Genomic DNA, 16,385 nt, shown 5'->3' on the forward strand with positions numbered 1-16,385 from the left:
GTTTGTACCACTGATGAAATGAGTGTTTACAGCGACACCAACCACTGTGGGATCCTAGGAGATGTTTTCGGCCCATTCGCCGCTTGCCACTCTGTACATGCTCCACAGACCTACATGGAGAACTGTGTCTATGACCTTTGCTTGGGAGGAGGGTACCAGCCCATTCTGTGCCAGGCTCTCAATGTGTATGCTACTCAGTGCCAACAGCAGGGTGTTCACCTTGGGCAGTGGAGACAGCAGGGCTTTTGTGGTAGGCATCTTTATGAATGCATTGAATAAAACAAATTTGATCTCTGTCCAAATCGAAAGATTACAGAAATTGATGCATATTCTTTATTTTCTTCCTCCATTTCCAGAGATTCAATGCCCTCAACACAGTCATTTTGAGCCTCAAGGAACAGGCTGCCCTGCAACTTGCAGTAATCCATCTGCCCCAATGAACTGTCCCTTGCCCAATCAGGAGAGCTGTATCTGTGATCCTGGGTACATCCTCAGTGCTGGAGAGTGTGTGCCTGAAGCAAACTGTGGCTGCACCTTTGAGGGCTTCTATTACGCTGAAGGACAGTCAGTGGTGTTGGACGGTGACTGTGGGAGACGGTGTGTATGCAGCAGCATGTCGATGATCTGCCATCAGCACCAGTGTGGTCCAGAAGAGGTGTGTGGAGTCCATGACGGTGTGAGAGGCTGCAGACCCATCGGCTATGCTACCTGCTCGGTTGAAAACCTAGGGTCATATAACACCTTCGATGGACAAAGTTTCAGATACCCCGGAGCTTGCGGACTGACCCTTGTTAGAGTGATGGGGCCATCCCCCCTACCACACTTTGTGTTGACGGTGGAGAAAGTACCCAGAGGTCTTCATGACTTTGCCAGGTTCCTGAAGTTTGAAGCAGAAGGAATCCAGGTCGCCATTGAAATGGGAGAGGGCAGCAATGTAAAGGTTAGGCAAAATATTAAGTGACTAACATTTATTTAGTAAAAGAGCATAATCGTGTTATTTCTCAAATTCATATGCTAAATGGAACAATTTCTTTTTATCATTCTCTTCAGGTGGATGGACAGATGGTTGGTCTGCCCATCAGTGTTGGCTCTGGTCAAATCCGTATCTATCACAGTAGTGTGAGGGGTTTTGTTTTGGAAACAAACTTTGGGGTGACCGTGAGAGCCGACTGGCCACACATTGTCCGAGTCACAGCACCGAGCACGTACAACGGTACACTCGGAGGTCTGTGTGGCAACTTGAATGGAGACATTGCCGATGAGTTTTACACTCCAGATGCTGTCCTTTTGAATGACACCCAGCTGTTTGCGGACAGCTGGCGTGATGGATCCCTATCAGCACACTGTGAGGACCCACCTGACAGCTGGGAACCAGGACATTATCAGAACAGCAGCCAGTTCAGTGAACATTGTAGTATCATGGCTATGGATGATGGACCATTTGCTGAGTGCAGCAGAACACTAGATCCTCAGCAACGGATAGCAGATTGCATTAAGTTGCTGGAGCAGACACAAGGTGCCAGAGAGGCCCTATGTGAGGCTCTGCGAGGTTACACGCTGCTTTGCCAACAGAATGGCATTGCAGTTGAAGAGTGGAGAAGTGTCACCCACTGCGGTAAGCATCTAGTGTTGGACCTGCTTACCTAGAACTTAATTACATGAAGCTCCAATGTGCTTAAAAATTCTGTCATTGTTTTTCTGTCATTGTTTTCAACCAGAATCCACATGTCCAGCAAATACCCATTATGAATTATGCGGCACGTCCTGTCCTGCGTCCTGCCCCAGCCTCTCGTTTCCATTTCAGTGCACCTTGCAGTGCCAGGAAGGATGCCAGTGTAATGATGGAAATGTGTTAAATGGAGATCGCTGTGTGCCCCCCACGGGTTGTGGTTGCCACTACTCTGGGCGTTATCGGCAGGCTGGAGAGAGGTTCTGGCATGGTGAAGAGTGTCAGTTCTCGTGTGTTTGTAACGGAATCACTGGAAGTGTCCATTGCACGCCATCATCTTGCAGCGAAGAAGAGGTTTGCCATGTGTTGGACGGCGAATACGGCTGCCATCCTCATCCACGTGCTCGCTGCTCTGCTTCGGGTGACCCCCACTACATGTCTTTTGATGGATCCTTCTTTGACTTCCAGGGCACATGTCGCTATGTGCTAGCCACAGTATGTAATGACACTGTTGGGCTTCCCCATTTCCAGGTGGATGCAAGGAATGAGGCATGGCATGGACTCCCTGTGGCAATTACTGTTGAAGTTTTTGTCAACGTCTCTGGCCATCTTGTGCATATGTCAAGGGACATGAACCGTCATTTTATCGTTGAGGTAATCAAGCATCGCTCACTGTAGTTTCCCTTGGAGTATATGATAGATATAAACATGATTAATAATGACAAACTGTAATTGTTATGAAGCCATGATCTACAATAGAAACTTTCTTCTGCCTTGTATTACTCTCTGGAACACATCCAGAAGTGCACTTATTTTCAATCCTTATTGTATTTAGTCTGTTATAAAAATATAAATATATAAATATATAAATATAAATATATATATATATATATATATATATATATATATATATATAATATATAATATATATATATATATATATATATATATATATATATATATATATAACCGTGACCCTAAAACCGTGATACAGACCGAACCGTGAGAAATCTGAACCCCACCCCTTTTATATATATATATATATATATATGTACAGTGCCCTCCACTAATATTGGCACCCTTGGTAAATATGAGCAAAGGCAGCTGCGAAAATAAATCTGCATTTATCCTTTTGATCTTTTATTTAAAAAATTCACAAAATTCAAATTTTTCATTGAAGGACAACAATTGAAAGTGAGGGGGAACTCACATTATAAAATAAATGTTTTTCTCTAGCTCACGTTGGCCACAATTATTGGCACCCAATTATTGCAACGTCCTTTTCCCAAGATAACAGCTCTGAGTCTTCACCTATAATGCCTGATGAGTTTGGAGAACACCTGGCAAGAGATCAGAGACCATTCCTTCATACAGAATCTCTACAGATCCTTCTGATTCCCAGCTCCATGTTGGTGCTTCTTCTCTTCAGTTCACTCCACTCATTTTCTTTAGGGTTCAGGTCAGGGGACTGGGATGGCCATGGCAGAAGCTTCATTTTGTGCTCAGTGACACATTTTTGTGTTGATTTTGATGTTTGTTTTGGATCATTGTCCTGATGTCCACAGCCCATTATTAGATTTCTAGCAGAAGCAGTCAGGTTTTGATTTTTAATCTGTTCGCATTTGATAGAATCCATGATACCATATATCTGAACAAGATGTCCAGGACCTCCAGCAGAAAAATAGGCCCACAACATTAAATATCCAGCAGTATATTTAACCGTGGGCATGGGGTACTTTTTATCCATGTGTGCACCAAACCCATCTGGTGGGTTTGCTGCCAAAAAGATCTTTTTTTTAGTTTCATCTGACCATAGAAGCCGGTCCCGTGTGAAGTTCCAGTCATGTCTGACAACTGAATATGCTGAAGTTCGTTTTTCGATGAATGAGGAGAATTTTTCTTTAAAAACCCTCCCGAACAACGTGTGGGGATGTAGATGCTGTATGATATTTTTTTTTTTGCTTTCTGAGGCACAAAACTCAACTAATCTCTCCAATTCTCCAGCTGTGAGCCTTGGAGAGTCTTTGGCCACTCAAACTTTCCTCCTCACCGCGCATTAGGACGATTTAGACACACGCCCTCTTCCAGGCAGATTTGTCAAATTTCTAGTAGTTCTTAGTTATTGCCCTGATAGTGAAAATGGGGATTTTCAATGATTTAGCTATTTTCTTACAGACACTTTCTATTTTGTGAAGCATAACAATCTTTTGCTGCACATCAGAACTATATTCTTTGGTTTTACTCATTGTGGTGAATGATTAACCCTTTAAAACCGGATGTGTCATCGGCGACACATCCAACCAAGCTGTATTCATGTTACCGTAACTCTTGAACCGTTTGTGCCATCGTAATAATTCAAATTGCTACAGATAGTAGACAACATGGGCTTTTCGGCAATATAAGGGTTATTACGGTAATTTCGTTCCTTCAGTCAGCAAATGGCAGCCGCTTTCGGGGAGAGCGGGTGGAAGGAGGATTTGAACGTAGAGATACGGAGCGCGGCAGTTTAGGGAGTTTTGGATCACATAAATAATAGAAGAAACAAACAAAAACATGGCGAAGGAGTACACAGTCAATTGGCAATTGACCTTGAATTTGGCCTTTGTGTTTCCTCATATTTATACTCTTGTGGAACAGGAAGTCATGGCTGGTCAATTTCATGTTCATGATCACCCTGGTGTGCTAAAAAAATGTAAATATGAATGGGAATATACTTCAGAGATATTTTACTTATAAGAATTTCTAGGGGTGCCAATAATTGTGGCCAACGTGAACTAGAGAAAAATATTTATTTCATAATGTGAGTTTCCCCCCAATTTCAATTGGTTTTCTTCGATGAATGGTTAGAATTTTGTGAATTTTTTGAATGAAAGATCAAAAGGATAAACAATGTGGATTTATTTTCACAGCTGCCTTTGCTTAAATATATGCACTGTGTGTGTGTGTGTGTATATATATATATATATATATATATATATATATATATATATATGTCTTTTAAATAAGCTGTTGGTTTTATTCTCTTTTCAATCAGGTTGATGGAGAGACCAGAAACCTTCCTATTCTGCTTGATTCTGGTCAGACGTCTATCTACTCCAGTGGACAGTACACATTTGTGTCAACTGACTTTGGTTTCAGTGTGAGTTATAGTGGCTCCTGGGCAGTGAACATCATTGTACCAGCAGACTACAGTGGGGTTACATGTGGCCTCTGTGGCAACTTCAACGGCCAGAGCAACGATGACTTCATGATGCCTTCAGGTGCTCTTGAACGCTCAGCAGACCAGTTTGGGGCAAGTTGGAAGGTTGAGGACGAACTGCCATGCAATGATGGGTGTGGAAACAATTGCCCTTTATGCCAAGATCAGACAACTGCCCGTTCCCTGTGTGACATCATCAGGTCCAGTGAGGGCCCCTTTAGCTTCTGCCATGTTTATGTCGATCCTCAAGCCTACTTTAATGACTGTGTGTTCGATGTGTGTCTTTCTGGAAACCGTAATGATGTCCTGTGTCGCTCGATCCAAACCTATGCGAGTGCCTGTCAATCTAACAATGCTGTTATCTACCCCTGGAGACAAAGTGCATCCTGTGGTGAGTGAGATTATTTCCGGTTATTTCCGTTAGTGTGTCATTTGTTTCTGTTGCGAAAAAATGGTAAATATTTATAAGACGTACTTAACGTCTCTATATTCTGTTTGTTATATTCCCAGCCATGACCTGCTCAGAGAACAGCCACTATGAGTTGTGTGGCACAGACTGTGGTCACACTTGCGCCAGCAGCATTGATGCTAGTTGTGAACACACATGCTCAGAGGGATGTTTCTGTGATGATGGATTGGTGAGGAGTGGAGGAATCTGTGTACCGGTGGAGGAATGTGGCTGCCTTTATGACGGATTCTACTTGAATGTGAGGATTGAAACTTTCTTTTGGCAAAGCTTTATTAGGTCTCACAGGATATTTAAAAGTGGAGCCCTGTATGTAATGTACTGTATTACTGCTAAAATAACTCCTCAAACATGCCTCTGTTCTGGAAATGTAAAGTTCAACCTTTTGTGGAATGATTTCATAGGTTGGCGAGCAGTTCTGGGATCTAGAATGTTCTCAACTCTGTGAATGTTTTGCTCCAAATGATCTGCGCTGCTCTGCTTCCTCCTGCCAACCGACTATGGAGTGTACGGTCAGAGGTGGACGTAGGGGCTGCTATGGTCAGTGAACCTGTGATATCTCATATTAACTTTTCTTGATTACATCAGTATTTGGCTTTGGGTGGATGATCGCAATCTTTTTCATGGAAATTCCTCTTTACAGAAGAGAGCACCACATACATGACCACCACCAGATCAAGCCTTCCCTCAGGTATTTTTGAAACAATTTAGAAAAAATATACAATAAATTCAAAGAAGTCAAGTAATATGTGATATCAGTGATGATATTTGAGATTTTTTTTTACTCGTAAATTCTCACAGGTCTGTTTGATCCTTTTGAGCTTGATTTATTCATTGTTTGTTAGTGATTTTAATAGATTTAAAAAATCTGTATAAATCTTTCAAGACAAGTATACCATGAGCTTCTGAGTTTTTTTTAAAAAAAATTTTTTTATCAGTGGTAGAGTATATGGTACTGTTAAAGCCATTAGTTGCAGTAATGTCAACTCCTATTTAATTTCAGATAAAGAACTAAACTACCCATATTCCTTAAAAGAAAAATCCACTAGTCAAAAGATCAAAGCAAACAAATCAGGGTGAAAGAGATGTGCAGTGACCGTTCACCCCATGCAGCATTGTGAAATTGAGTGCTTGCATTTTCCACCTTTTTATATATTTGTGTATAGATAATTATTTTTCAATCTATTTAAAATATGTATTTTTTATATTTATAACCACTGACTTTACTTAAATAGTTATATAATTGTCAATCGCAGTGCTTCATGGGACTGTAAATTACATCATAAGACAAGATGTATAGTGCACATTCTTGTACATTTCTTTCCTAGATTTTCACTTACCCTTTTTCAGTCAAAGCTAGTAATGTTTTGATTTGTCTCAGGGGAGTTTGACTTGGTTCAGAACTCTTTATTGAAGAACTCTGAAATCATTATGGAGAAAATGAATAGGAAAAATACTTTAGGAAGCAAGGATGCAAGGGACGATCATTGTTGTGTTCTATAGAGGTGTGGTAAAAATCTTATTCTGTGTACAGAACCGAGCACCACATACATAACCACAGATCAACAGATAACAGATCAAGATCATAACAGATCAAGCATCCCCCCAGGTATTTTTGAAATAATTTGAAAAAAAAAAAAAAAGTGAATGCAAAGATTAAGTAATTTGAACTGATATCAGTGGTGTTTTTTTCTTTTTTTTTTTTTTTTTTTTTCATAAATTCCCACAGCTGTGTTTTATCCATTTGGAGCTGGCGACACAGAGAATGATCGCTCTGATGATGGGAGTTCATCTGTGATCTACCTTCTGCAACAGTTCATATTTTTTGGACAAACATATAGCCAAATATATGTAAGTCAGTGTATGATGCCAGCTTTTTTTTTTTATTATTATTTGTGACTATGTTCTCAATTCGGTCACCTGTGTTAATACTAAATGAGGAAATGACCATTCATTGCATTCCTTCTTTCTGTTAATGACTTCCGAATGCTCAAATGTGTTAATTCATTCATTATTATTATTATTATTATTATTATTATTATTATTTTTACATTTAAAGACATTCATTATTTTTTATCATTTTTCTTCTTCTTCTTTTTATTAATGTTTTACTATTTCATTATTATTTTTAATCTTAGTCTATTTGCAACTCTTTATTGACCTGTTTCTTTGGTAGTGTTCACACAACAGAATTGTAAATATTTTAAAAGAAAGTGTGTATGATAAGAAATCTTTATCTCATTCAGGTCAACAACAATGGGCACCTGACTTTTGATGGGCCATTTCACAGCTGGACACCATACCAGTTCCCAAGTTATGGCGGAAGAGACCTCATCGCTCCATTCTGGACAGATATTGATAACCGTGGCAATGGTGTTATTTCATATCGTCAGTACACCTCTGGCAGTGTCCTTACAGAGGCCACACAAGACATTAACCAATATTTCCCTGACCTGAGCTTCTCTGCTACTTGGGTCTTTGTTGCAACATGGGACAGAGTTGCATATTTCCCTCTATCAGGAACAGTAAGAAACAAATTTGGTTTATAAAATCTTTCTGTTCTTGTTCAGTAACATATTTGAGAAATCAGAATGATTTAACATCATGAAGCAAAGTTTCTACACATTACTGTTTCTCTTTGTTTTTTGTGACATTCAGAAAACTTTTGTTGGTCAGCACATTATTTTTATTGTTGTTTTTTTCAGGAAACATCTTTCCAAGTTGTTTTGATTTCAGATGGCCATTTCTCATTTGTTTTAATGAATTATGGAACAATTGCACCAACACAGCGATACATACAGGTGTGCACAACATGGTAAATAAAATATAGAGATCTAGGAGACTACATAAATAAGATGCTGAAAGCTTTGTCATAATTTATCACAGGCTGGTTATGATACCATCAGCTCAAGATACCATTTCTCAGTTCCTGGGTCATTCTCCAATAACATCACAAACTTGACATACAGCAGCAATGTCAATGAGCCAGGCAGATGGGCCTTCAGAACAGATCATGGATCACGGGGTTGTCAATTTAATGGTAATGTTTTGTTTTATTTTAATTTAATTTATATTTATTTATTTTCATTTGATGTACTCCTAGACTAAATAAATCATTTAATATTTGCAGAAAACATTCAGTTACCAATTTAAATGTTAGTGTACCTTATTGGTGAACCAAGAAGTCTTAAAAATGTTTTAGGTATTTATTCCCTAAACATCCAGTAATTTTGAGTTAAAATCCATGTGAAACTGTTGTTCTGTAGGTATTCCAGTGCAACTTGGAGACTCTTTCTGGAGTGATGCCACCTGCCAGCAGAGATGCACCTGTACCAGCAGCGGCCTCCAGTGTAGCCAGGAGCCCTGCAGTTATTCCCAAGCCTGCCGTCCAGCTTCCTTCCAATACTCTTGTCAGAACATTCAACGGCAAACCTGTACCATCTCTGGTGATCCTCACTACTATACCTTCGACAATCAGATTTTTCACTTTCAAGGGACCTGCACTTATGTTCTGTCTGAGGTTAGTCTTCTCTGTAGATTCTATGGCTTTCTGTTGATTGTATAATAGATATTAATCAATCTGTAAACCTTAAATATTTTAGGCTTGTGGCAACGGTTTGCCATACTATCGCATTGAGGGCAAAAATGAGCATCGGGGCAGCACACATGTGTCATGGACACGGATGATCAGAGTGTTTGTCTATGATGAAATAATCGAACTGGTCAAAGATCACTATTATGAAGCGAAGGTTAGTGTGAATATATTTCTTTTTTTCACTTGGATGTGATCTTCTATCCATATTGCTAATATCCTCTTTTTGCAACATTGTCTAGGTTAATGGAAGCTTTACAGCAACACCCTTTACCCTCCGCAATGGCTCCATTCAGGTCTATCGGTCAGGTTTTTCTTTGGCCATCAGCACAGACTTTGGTCTGGTTGTTACATATGATGCATATAGCTACGTCAGCATCTCTGTACCTTATGACTACTTTAACACCACCTGTGGTCTGTGTGGAAACTTTAACCTGCGCCCCGAAGATGACTTCCGTTCACCCAGTGGGGAGATCTTGAGCTCAGATGTGGACTTTGCCAACAGTTGGAAAGTTCAAAGTGACACAGATCCTGAATGCCATAATGTCAGGTGCACAGGTCTGGCTTGTGCTGTTTGTACCACTGATGAAATGAGTGTTTACAGCGACACCAACCACTGTGGGATCCTAGGAGATGTTTTCGGCCCATTCGCCGCTTGCCACTCTGTACATGCTCCACAGACCTACATGGAGAACTGTGTCTATGACCTTTGCTTGGGAGGAGGGTACCAGCCCATTCTGTGCCAGGCTCTCAATGTGTATGCTACTCAGTGCCAACAGCAGGGTGTTCACCTTGGGCAGTGGAGACAGCAGGGCTTTTGTGGTAGGCATCTTGATGAATGCATTGAATAAAACAAATTTGATCTCTGTCCAAATCGAAAGATTACAGAAATTGATGCATATTCTTTATTTTCTTCCTCCATTTCCAGAGATTCAATGCCCTCAACACAGTCATTTTGAGCCTCAAGGAACAGGCTGCCCTGCAACTTGCAGTAATCCATCTGCCCCAATGAACTGTCCCTTGCCCAATCAGGAGAGCTGTATCTGTGATCCTGGGTACATCCTCAGTGCTGGAGAGTGTGTGCCTGAAGCAAACTGTGGCTGCACCTTCGAGGGCTTCTATTACGCTGAAGGACAGTCAGTGGTGTTGGACGGTGACTGTGGGAGACGGTGTGTATGCAGCAGCATGTCGATGATCTGCCATCAGCACCAGTGTGGTCCAGAAGAGGTGTGTGGAGTCCATGACGGTGTGAGAGGCTGCAGACCCATCGGCTATGCTACCTGCTCGGTTGAAAACCTAGGGTCATATCACACCTTCGATGGACAAAGTTTCAGATACCCCGGAGCTTGCAGACTGACCCTTGTTAGAGTGATGGGGCCATCCCCCCTACCACACTTTGTGTTGACAGTGGAGAAAATACCCAGAGGCCTTCAAAACTTTGCCAGGTTCCTGAAGTTTGAGGCAGAAGGAATACAGGTCGCCATCGAAATGGGAGAGGGCAGCAATGTAAAGGTTAGGCAACATATCAAATCACTAAGGTTTTATTTAGTAAAAGAGCATAATTGTGTTATTTCTCAAATTCATATGCTAAATGGAAAAGTCTCTGTTTATCATTCTCTTCAGGTGGATGGACAGATGGTTGGTCTGCCCGTCAGTGTTGGCTTTGGTCAAATTCGTATCTATCACAGTAGTGTGAGGGGTTTTGTTTTGGAAACAAACTTTGGGGTGACCGTGAGAGCCGACTGGCCACACATTGTCCGAGTCACAGCACCGAGCTCGTACAACGGTACACTCGGAGGTCTGTGTGGCAACTTGAATGGAGACATTGCCGATGAGTTTTACACTCCAGATGCTGTCCTTTTGAATGACACCCAGCTGTTTGCGGACAGCTGGCGTGATGGATCCATATCAGCCCACTGTGAGGACCCACCTGACAGCTGGGAACCAGGACATTATCAGAACAGCAGCCAGTTCAATGAACATTGTAGTATCATGGCTATGGATGATGGACCATTTGCTGAGTGCAGCAGAACACTAGATCCTCAGCAACGGATAGCAGATTGCATTAAGTTGCTGGAGCAGACACAAGGTGCCAGAGAGGCCCTATGTGAGGCTCTGCGAGGTTACACGCTGCTTTGCCAACAGAATGGCATTGCAGTTGAAGAGTGGAGAAGTGTCACCCACTGCGGTAAGCATCTAGTGTTGGACCTGCTCACTTAGAACTTAATTTTATGAAGCTCCAATGTGCTTAAAATTTCTTTCATTGTTTTCAACCAGAATCCACATGTCCAGCAAATACCCATTATGAATTATGCGGCACGTCCTGTCCTGCGTCCTGCCCCAGCCTCTCGTTTCCATTTCAGTGCACCTTGCAGTGCCAGGAAGGATGCCAGTGTAATGATGGAAAAGTGTTAAATGGAGATCGCTGTGTGCCCCCCACGGGTTGTGGTTGCCACTACTCTGGGCGTTATCGGCAGGCTGGAGAGAGGTTCTGGCATGGTGAAGAGTGTCAGTTCTTGTGTGTTTGTAACGGAATCACTGGAAATGTCCATTGCACGCCATCATCTTGCAGCGAAGAAGAGGTCTGCCATGTGTTGGACGGCGAGTACGGCTGCCATCCTCATCCACGTGCTCGCTGCTCTGCTTCGGGTGACCCCCACTACATGTCTTTTGATGGATCCTTCTTTGACTTCCAGGGCACATGTCGCTATGTGCTAGCCACAGTATGTAATGACACTGTTGGGCTTCCCCATTTCCAGGTGGATGCAAGGAACGAGGCGTGGCATGGACTCCCGGTGGCAATTACTGTTGAAGTTTTTGTCAATGTCTCTGGCCATCTTGTTCACATGTCACAGGACATGAACGGTCATTCTACCGTTGAGGTAATCAAGCATCGCTCACTGTAATTTCCCTTGATAGACATAAACATAATGATTAATGACAGGCTTGTGTTAATGTTATGAGGCCCTGATCTACAGCAGATAATCTTTGAACACTCTGCACTTATTTTCCTTTCAATCAGGTTGATGGAGAGACCAGAAACCTCCCCATCCTGCTTGATTCTGGTCAGGTGTCTGTCTACTCCAGTGGACAGTACATATTTGTATCAACCGACTTTGGTTTCAGTGTGAGTTATGGTGGCTCCTGGACAGTGAACATCATTGTACCAGCAGACTACAGTGGGGTTACATGTGGCCTCTGTGGCAACTTCAATGGCCAGAGCAACGATGACTTCATGACTCCTTCAGGGGCTCTGGTACGCTCAGCAGACCAGTTTGGGGCAAGTTGGAAGGTTGAGGACGAACTGCCATGCAATGATGGGTGTGGAAACAATTGCCCTTCATGCCAAGATCAGACAACTGCCCGTTCCCTGTGTGACATCATCAGGTCCAGTGAGGGCCCCTTTAGCTTCTGCCATGTTTATGTTGATCCTCAAGCCTACTTTAATGACTGTGTGTTCGATGTGTGTCTTTCTGGAAACCGTAATGATGTCCTGTGTCGCTCGATCCAAACCTATGTGAGTGCCTGTCAATCTAACAATGCTGTTATCTACCCCTGGAGAGAAAGTGCATCCTGTGGTGAGTGAGATAACTTTCTGTGATTTCCATTAGTATGTGTCATTAGCTTGTATTGTAATCAAATGGTATATACATTTATAAGATGTGCTTGACGTCTGTATACTTTGTTTGTTACGTTCCCAGTCATGACCTGCTCAGAGAACAGCCACTATGAGTTGTGTGGCACAGACTGTGGTCACACTTGCGCCAGCAGCATTGATGCTAGTTGTGAACACACATGCTCAGAGGGATGTTTCTGTGATGATGGATTGGTGAGGAGTGGAGGAATCTGTGTACCGGTGGAGCAATGTGGCTGCCTTTATGATGGATTCTACTTTAATGTGAGGATTTAAAAACTCTTTTAACAAAGCTTTATTAGATCTCACAGAATATTGAAAAGCAAATCTTTGTATGTAGTGTTACTGCAAAAACAACTCCTCAAACATACTCATGTCCTCCCTTTTTGAAATTTAAAATATATCTTTTTTTCTGGTATGATTTCATAGGTTGGCGAGCAGTTCTGGGATCTAGAATGTTCTCAACTCTGTGAGTGTTTTGCTCCAAATGATCTGCGCTGCTCTGCTTCTTCCTGCCAACCGAATATGGAGTGTACGGTCAGAGGTGGACGTCGGGGCTGCTATGGTCGGTGACCAACTGTGATATCTTTCATATTAACTTTTCTGAGTTGCATCATCTTTGCCTTTATGTACCAAAAAAAATATTGTTCTGAATATTATTTTTCTGCTAGCATAATTTTTGTCATCATCAAGAAAATGAATAGGAAAAACACTTTCAGGACCAAGGCCACTGAAAAAGTGGATGATCACTCTTGTGCTATGTAGGCATGTAAGAGTTGGCATGTAATATGGTAAAAATCTTTTTAAATGTTTTTACCCCCTTCTCTGTACAGAAGAGAGCACCACACACATGACCACCACCAGATCAAGCCTTTCCTCAGGTATTTTCATATACTTTTTGTAATGTTTTGTGTCAAAGGTGGTTGGCTCGGTTTAGAGTTCTATTTAAGATCTTTTACAAAGCTTCATGTAGAAAATGAATAGGAAATGTACTTCGAGAAGTAAGGCTGCTAAAAAAAGTGGATGATCACTGTTGCGCTCTATAGGCATTTTTTTCTTTGTCTTTACAGAAGAGAGCACCACACACATGACCACCTCCAGAACAAGCCTTCCCTCAGGTATTTTTGCAACATTTTAGGGAAAACCAAAAAAACCAAAAAAACAAATAAAATGAATGCAAAGATGATTTCATGTGAACTGATATCAGTGATGGTATTACTCATAAATTGTCACAGGTTTGTTTTTATCCATTTGGAGCTTGAGTGATTTTTTTTTTTTTTTATCTTTACAGTTAGACCAGTAAAAACAAAAAAAAGTTTGTTTGAAAAGAATGTTTTATAGCAAAGATTACTATTTTTAATAAAAGTAGATGTATTACTATTCAATTTGTGTTTTATTTATGCCCTAGCTATTGTCATAAATCCTGTGGTTCTCCTCTTAGGTGAAGGAGACCGCTGTTCTCAGCTCAACTGCACTGAGGATGAACGCTGTGAAGAGGAACATGGTGCTTACGGCTGTTTCTGCAAGGACAACCATCACAGATCTCAGCGTGACTCCTTTGGTTGGACTCATTTTCCAAAAACATTTCAAATACATGTTCATCATTGATTGCATTTTTGTTTTTTACTACTGCTGACATTCTCTTGACTTTTCTCTCTCTCAGATTTCATTGAAACCTGTGAAAGCAGCTCTGGCTCCATGTCTCTGTCTCGCTGTCAGCTCTTTGAGGCTGGTTTTCCTTCTGACATCTTACACCTCAATGATCCCAACTGCAGAGGAACAGTCCGGAATGGCAGAGTGGAGTTCTATTTTGACAACAATGACCACATCTGTGGTACAAGTCTTGTGGTAGGAATCATTACGTACATGCAAAAAATGGTCAAAAGAATTCTTTAAAAAGTCCCTTAATGTACAATTGTTCAAATTTCAAATGTGCCTACAGGCCAACGGCACCCACTTCATCTATGAGAACGTAATTGTGGGAGAGCCAAACACAGCTGGGCATCTCATAAGCAGGAAGAAAATTCTGAAGCTTCCTTTCAGCTGTGTGTATTCACAAACCCAAACACTCTCCATGGACATCAACCCTCTGGAGAGGTGGGACGCACTAAATTCAGCCAACTTACTGACTAACTATTTAAATTATTAATTCTCTTTATTAGCCTTATTTGTAGTTGACACATCTCGTGAAAAAATTATTTCAACAGCACTGTGCACAGGATCCTTCCTGCTGGTCAAGGGACCTATCAGGTCAGGATGATTCCCTATCAGGATGCTGAATTCTCTCACCCCTTCACTGGTAGTGTGAACGCAGAGCTGAACAAGCGTATTTTTGTGGAAGTTCGTGTTGATGGAGTCGACAGCCATCAGTTTGCCTCAGTGATTGACACATGTTGGGCTACACCTGTGAATGATCGCCATTACTCTCTCCGCTGGGACCTCATCGTTGATAGGCAAGTCAGTTATTTTAGTTTGAATGTTTGTGTTCCTCAGCACTTATGAATTGTATTTTGCCAAAAACAAAACAATTATATTTATTACTTTTAAAATTAAATCTTAAAATCTTAAAAAAAAAAAAAAGAAAAAAAAAGTTTTTTTTTTTTTTAATAAACCTGCATTTGTTTAAACTGTACAACACATGAACTTACCAAACCTTATCATTTTTTATTATCTTTATTATACTGTTCCAAAATGCTCAGGTGTCCTAATCCAGATGACAATACAGTGGAGCTTCTGCAGAATGGAGTTTCCACATCCAGCCGTTTCTCTTTTGAGATGTTTATCTTCACTGCAAACTCCACAAAGGTTTACCTGCACTGCGCTATTCACCTTTGTCTTCAGACAGACAATCACTGCTCAGTGGTGAGTACAAATTCAGAAGTATTTTCATATTTTACATATGGACATGGATATAGTTGTTGGTGTTAAATTTATCAAGTTGTCAATGGAGAAAAATGACAGTTGTGTACAGTAGTTAAATCATCTACCAGTAGGGGGCTTGACTGGGCCATGCTGACCTTGATTCCTTGGTTGACACAACTTGGTTGTCTTTTTATCTGTATTTCAGCACTGTGACTCTGAACACCACGGGAGAGAGGGCAGATCTGTGAAATACCATGACAGTGGTTCCATATCCATGGGCCCATTGGTGTGGTCTGACAGTAACAAAGGTGACTAATAAAAGAAGAAAAATATATATATTGTTCATGTATATCTGAATATGAAATGAGCAAGAGTGGTGTAGTTCCACACTGCTCACATACATACAGTGAATGCAGTGGAATGATACAAAAAATAAAAAGTTTCCCAGCGCTATTAAACATCAGCTCTATTGAACCACTGCTTGCCCAATCAAATAACTGCTGTGTAATCTCTGTTCACAGATACGCGTGTGCCACGTCAAGTGCAAGTATCCAGGGCTCCATGGCTGTGTGGTTCTCTGACTATATCACTTATATCTCTGATGAGTGTCCTGATATTCTCCTAGAATATTTCCACTAAGAATCACCATCTTTTACACATCTAGTCTAATCTCTTCTGTAATTCATGTGGCACTGATGCCATGCTGTTACAAGCTTTCTATAACGTGACCTTTGGGTGTTTATGTAGAAAATCTCAACCTTTAAAATCTTTTTCAGTTAAAACCTTTACTGATAATCTGACAGTCATTTTATTAATCAGATAATGTTATAAATTGAGTCTAATTACTGTTGTGAGAATAAAGCATATGATATGAGATAATAAACTGATTGTGCATGTATTTTGCTCTTTGGTCTTGCTCTTTGTTTTTTGAAAATGTAAAAATGCAGAAAGATTTCTGTGATA

The 16,385-nt window shown here is 41.0% G+C and overlaps 1 protein-coding gene across 1 annotated transcript; it reads left to right on the forward strand.

Annotated features, from left to right (window-relative positions):
• The first annotated feature begins 919 nt into the window (after positions 1–919).
• On the forward strand, positions 920–16,320 carry LOC127524006 (alpha-tectorin). The gene is made up of 15 exons (XM_051915277.1): positions 920–940; positions 10,550–11,114; positions 11,204–11,808; positions 11,949–12,504; positions 12,628–12,824; positions 12,990–13,125; positions 13,394–13,441; positions 13,631–13,678; positions 14,002–14,121; positions 14,224–14,408; positions 14,503–14,657; positions 14,768–15,013; positions 15,260–15,422; positions 15,628–15,730; positions 15,944–16,320. Exons 2-15 carry the CDS (start codon positions 10,562–10,564, stop codon positions 16,045–16,047), a joined length of 3,219 nt encoding a protein of 1,072 aa, XP_051771237.1. The 5' UTR covers positions 920–940; positions 10,550–10,561; the 3' UTR covers positions 16,048–16,320.
• Positions 16,321–16,385: the final 65 nt, after the last annotated feature.

This window comes from Ctenopharyngodon idella, chromosome 12 (genome assembly GCF_019924925.1).
Source record: "Ctenopharyngodon idella isolate HZGC_01 chromosome 12, HZGC01, whole genome shotgun sequence".
NCBI lineage: Eukaryota > Metazoa > Chordata > Actinopteri > Cypriniformes > Xenocyprididae > Ctenopharyngodon > Ctenopharyngodon idella.

Bases quoted from the DNA above. Each gene is read 5' to 3' on its own strand.
- LOC127524006 (XM_051915277.1), top strand. From the start codon at position 10,562: ATGGTTGGTCTGCCCGTCAGTGTTGGCTTTGGTCAAATTCGTATCTAT. The intron at 11,809-11,948 runs GTAATCAAGCAT...CCTTTCAATCAG, and splicing joins ACGGTCATTCTACCGTTGAG to GTTGATGGAGAGACCAGAAA. The intron at 12,825-12,989 runs GTGAGGATTTAA...ATGATTTCATAG, and splicing joins ATGATGGATTCTACTTTAAT to GTTGGCGAGCAGTTCTGGGA.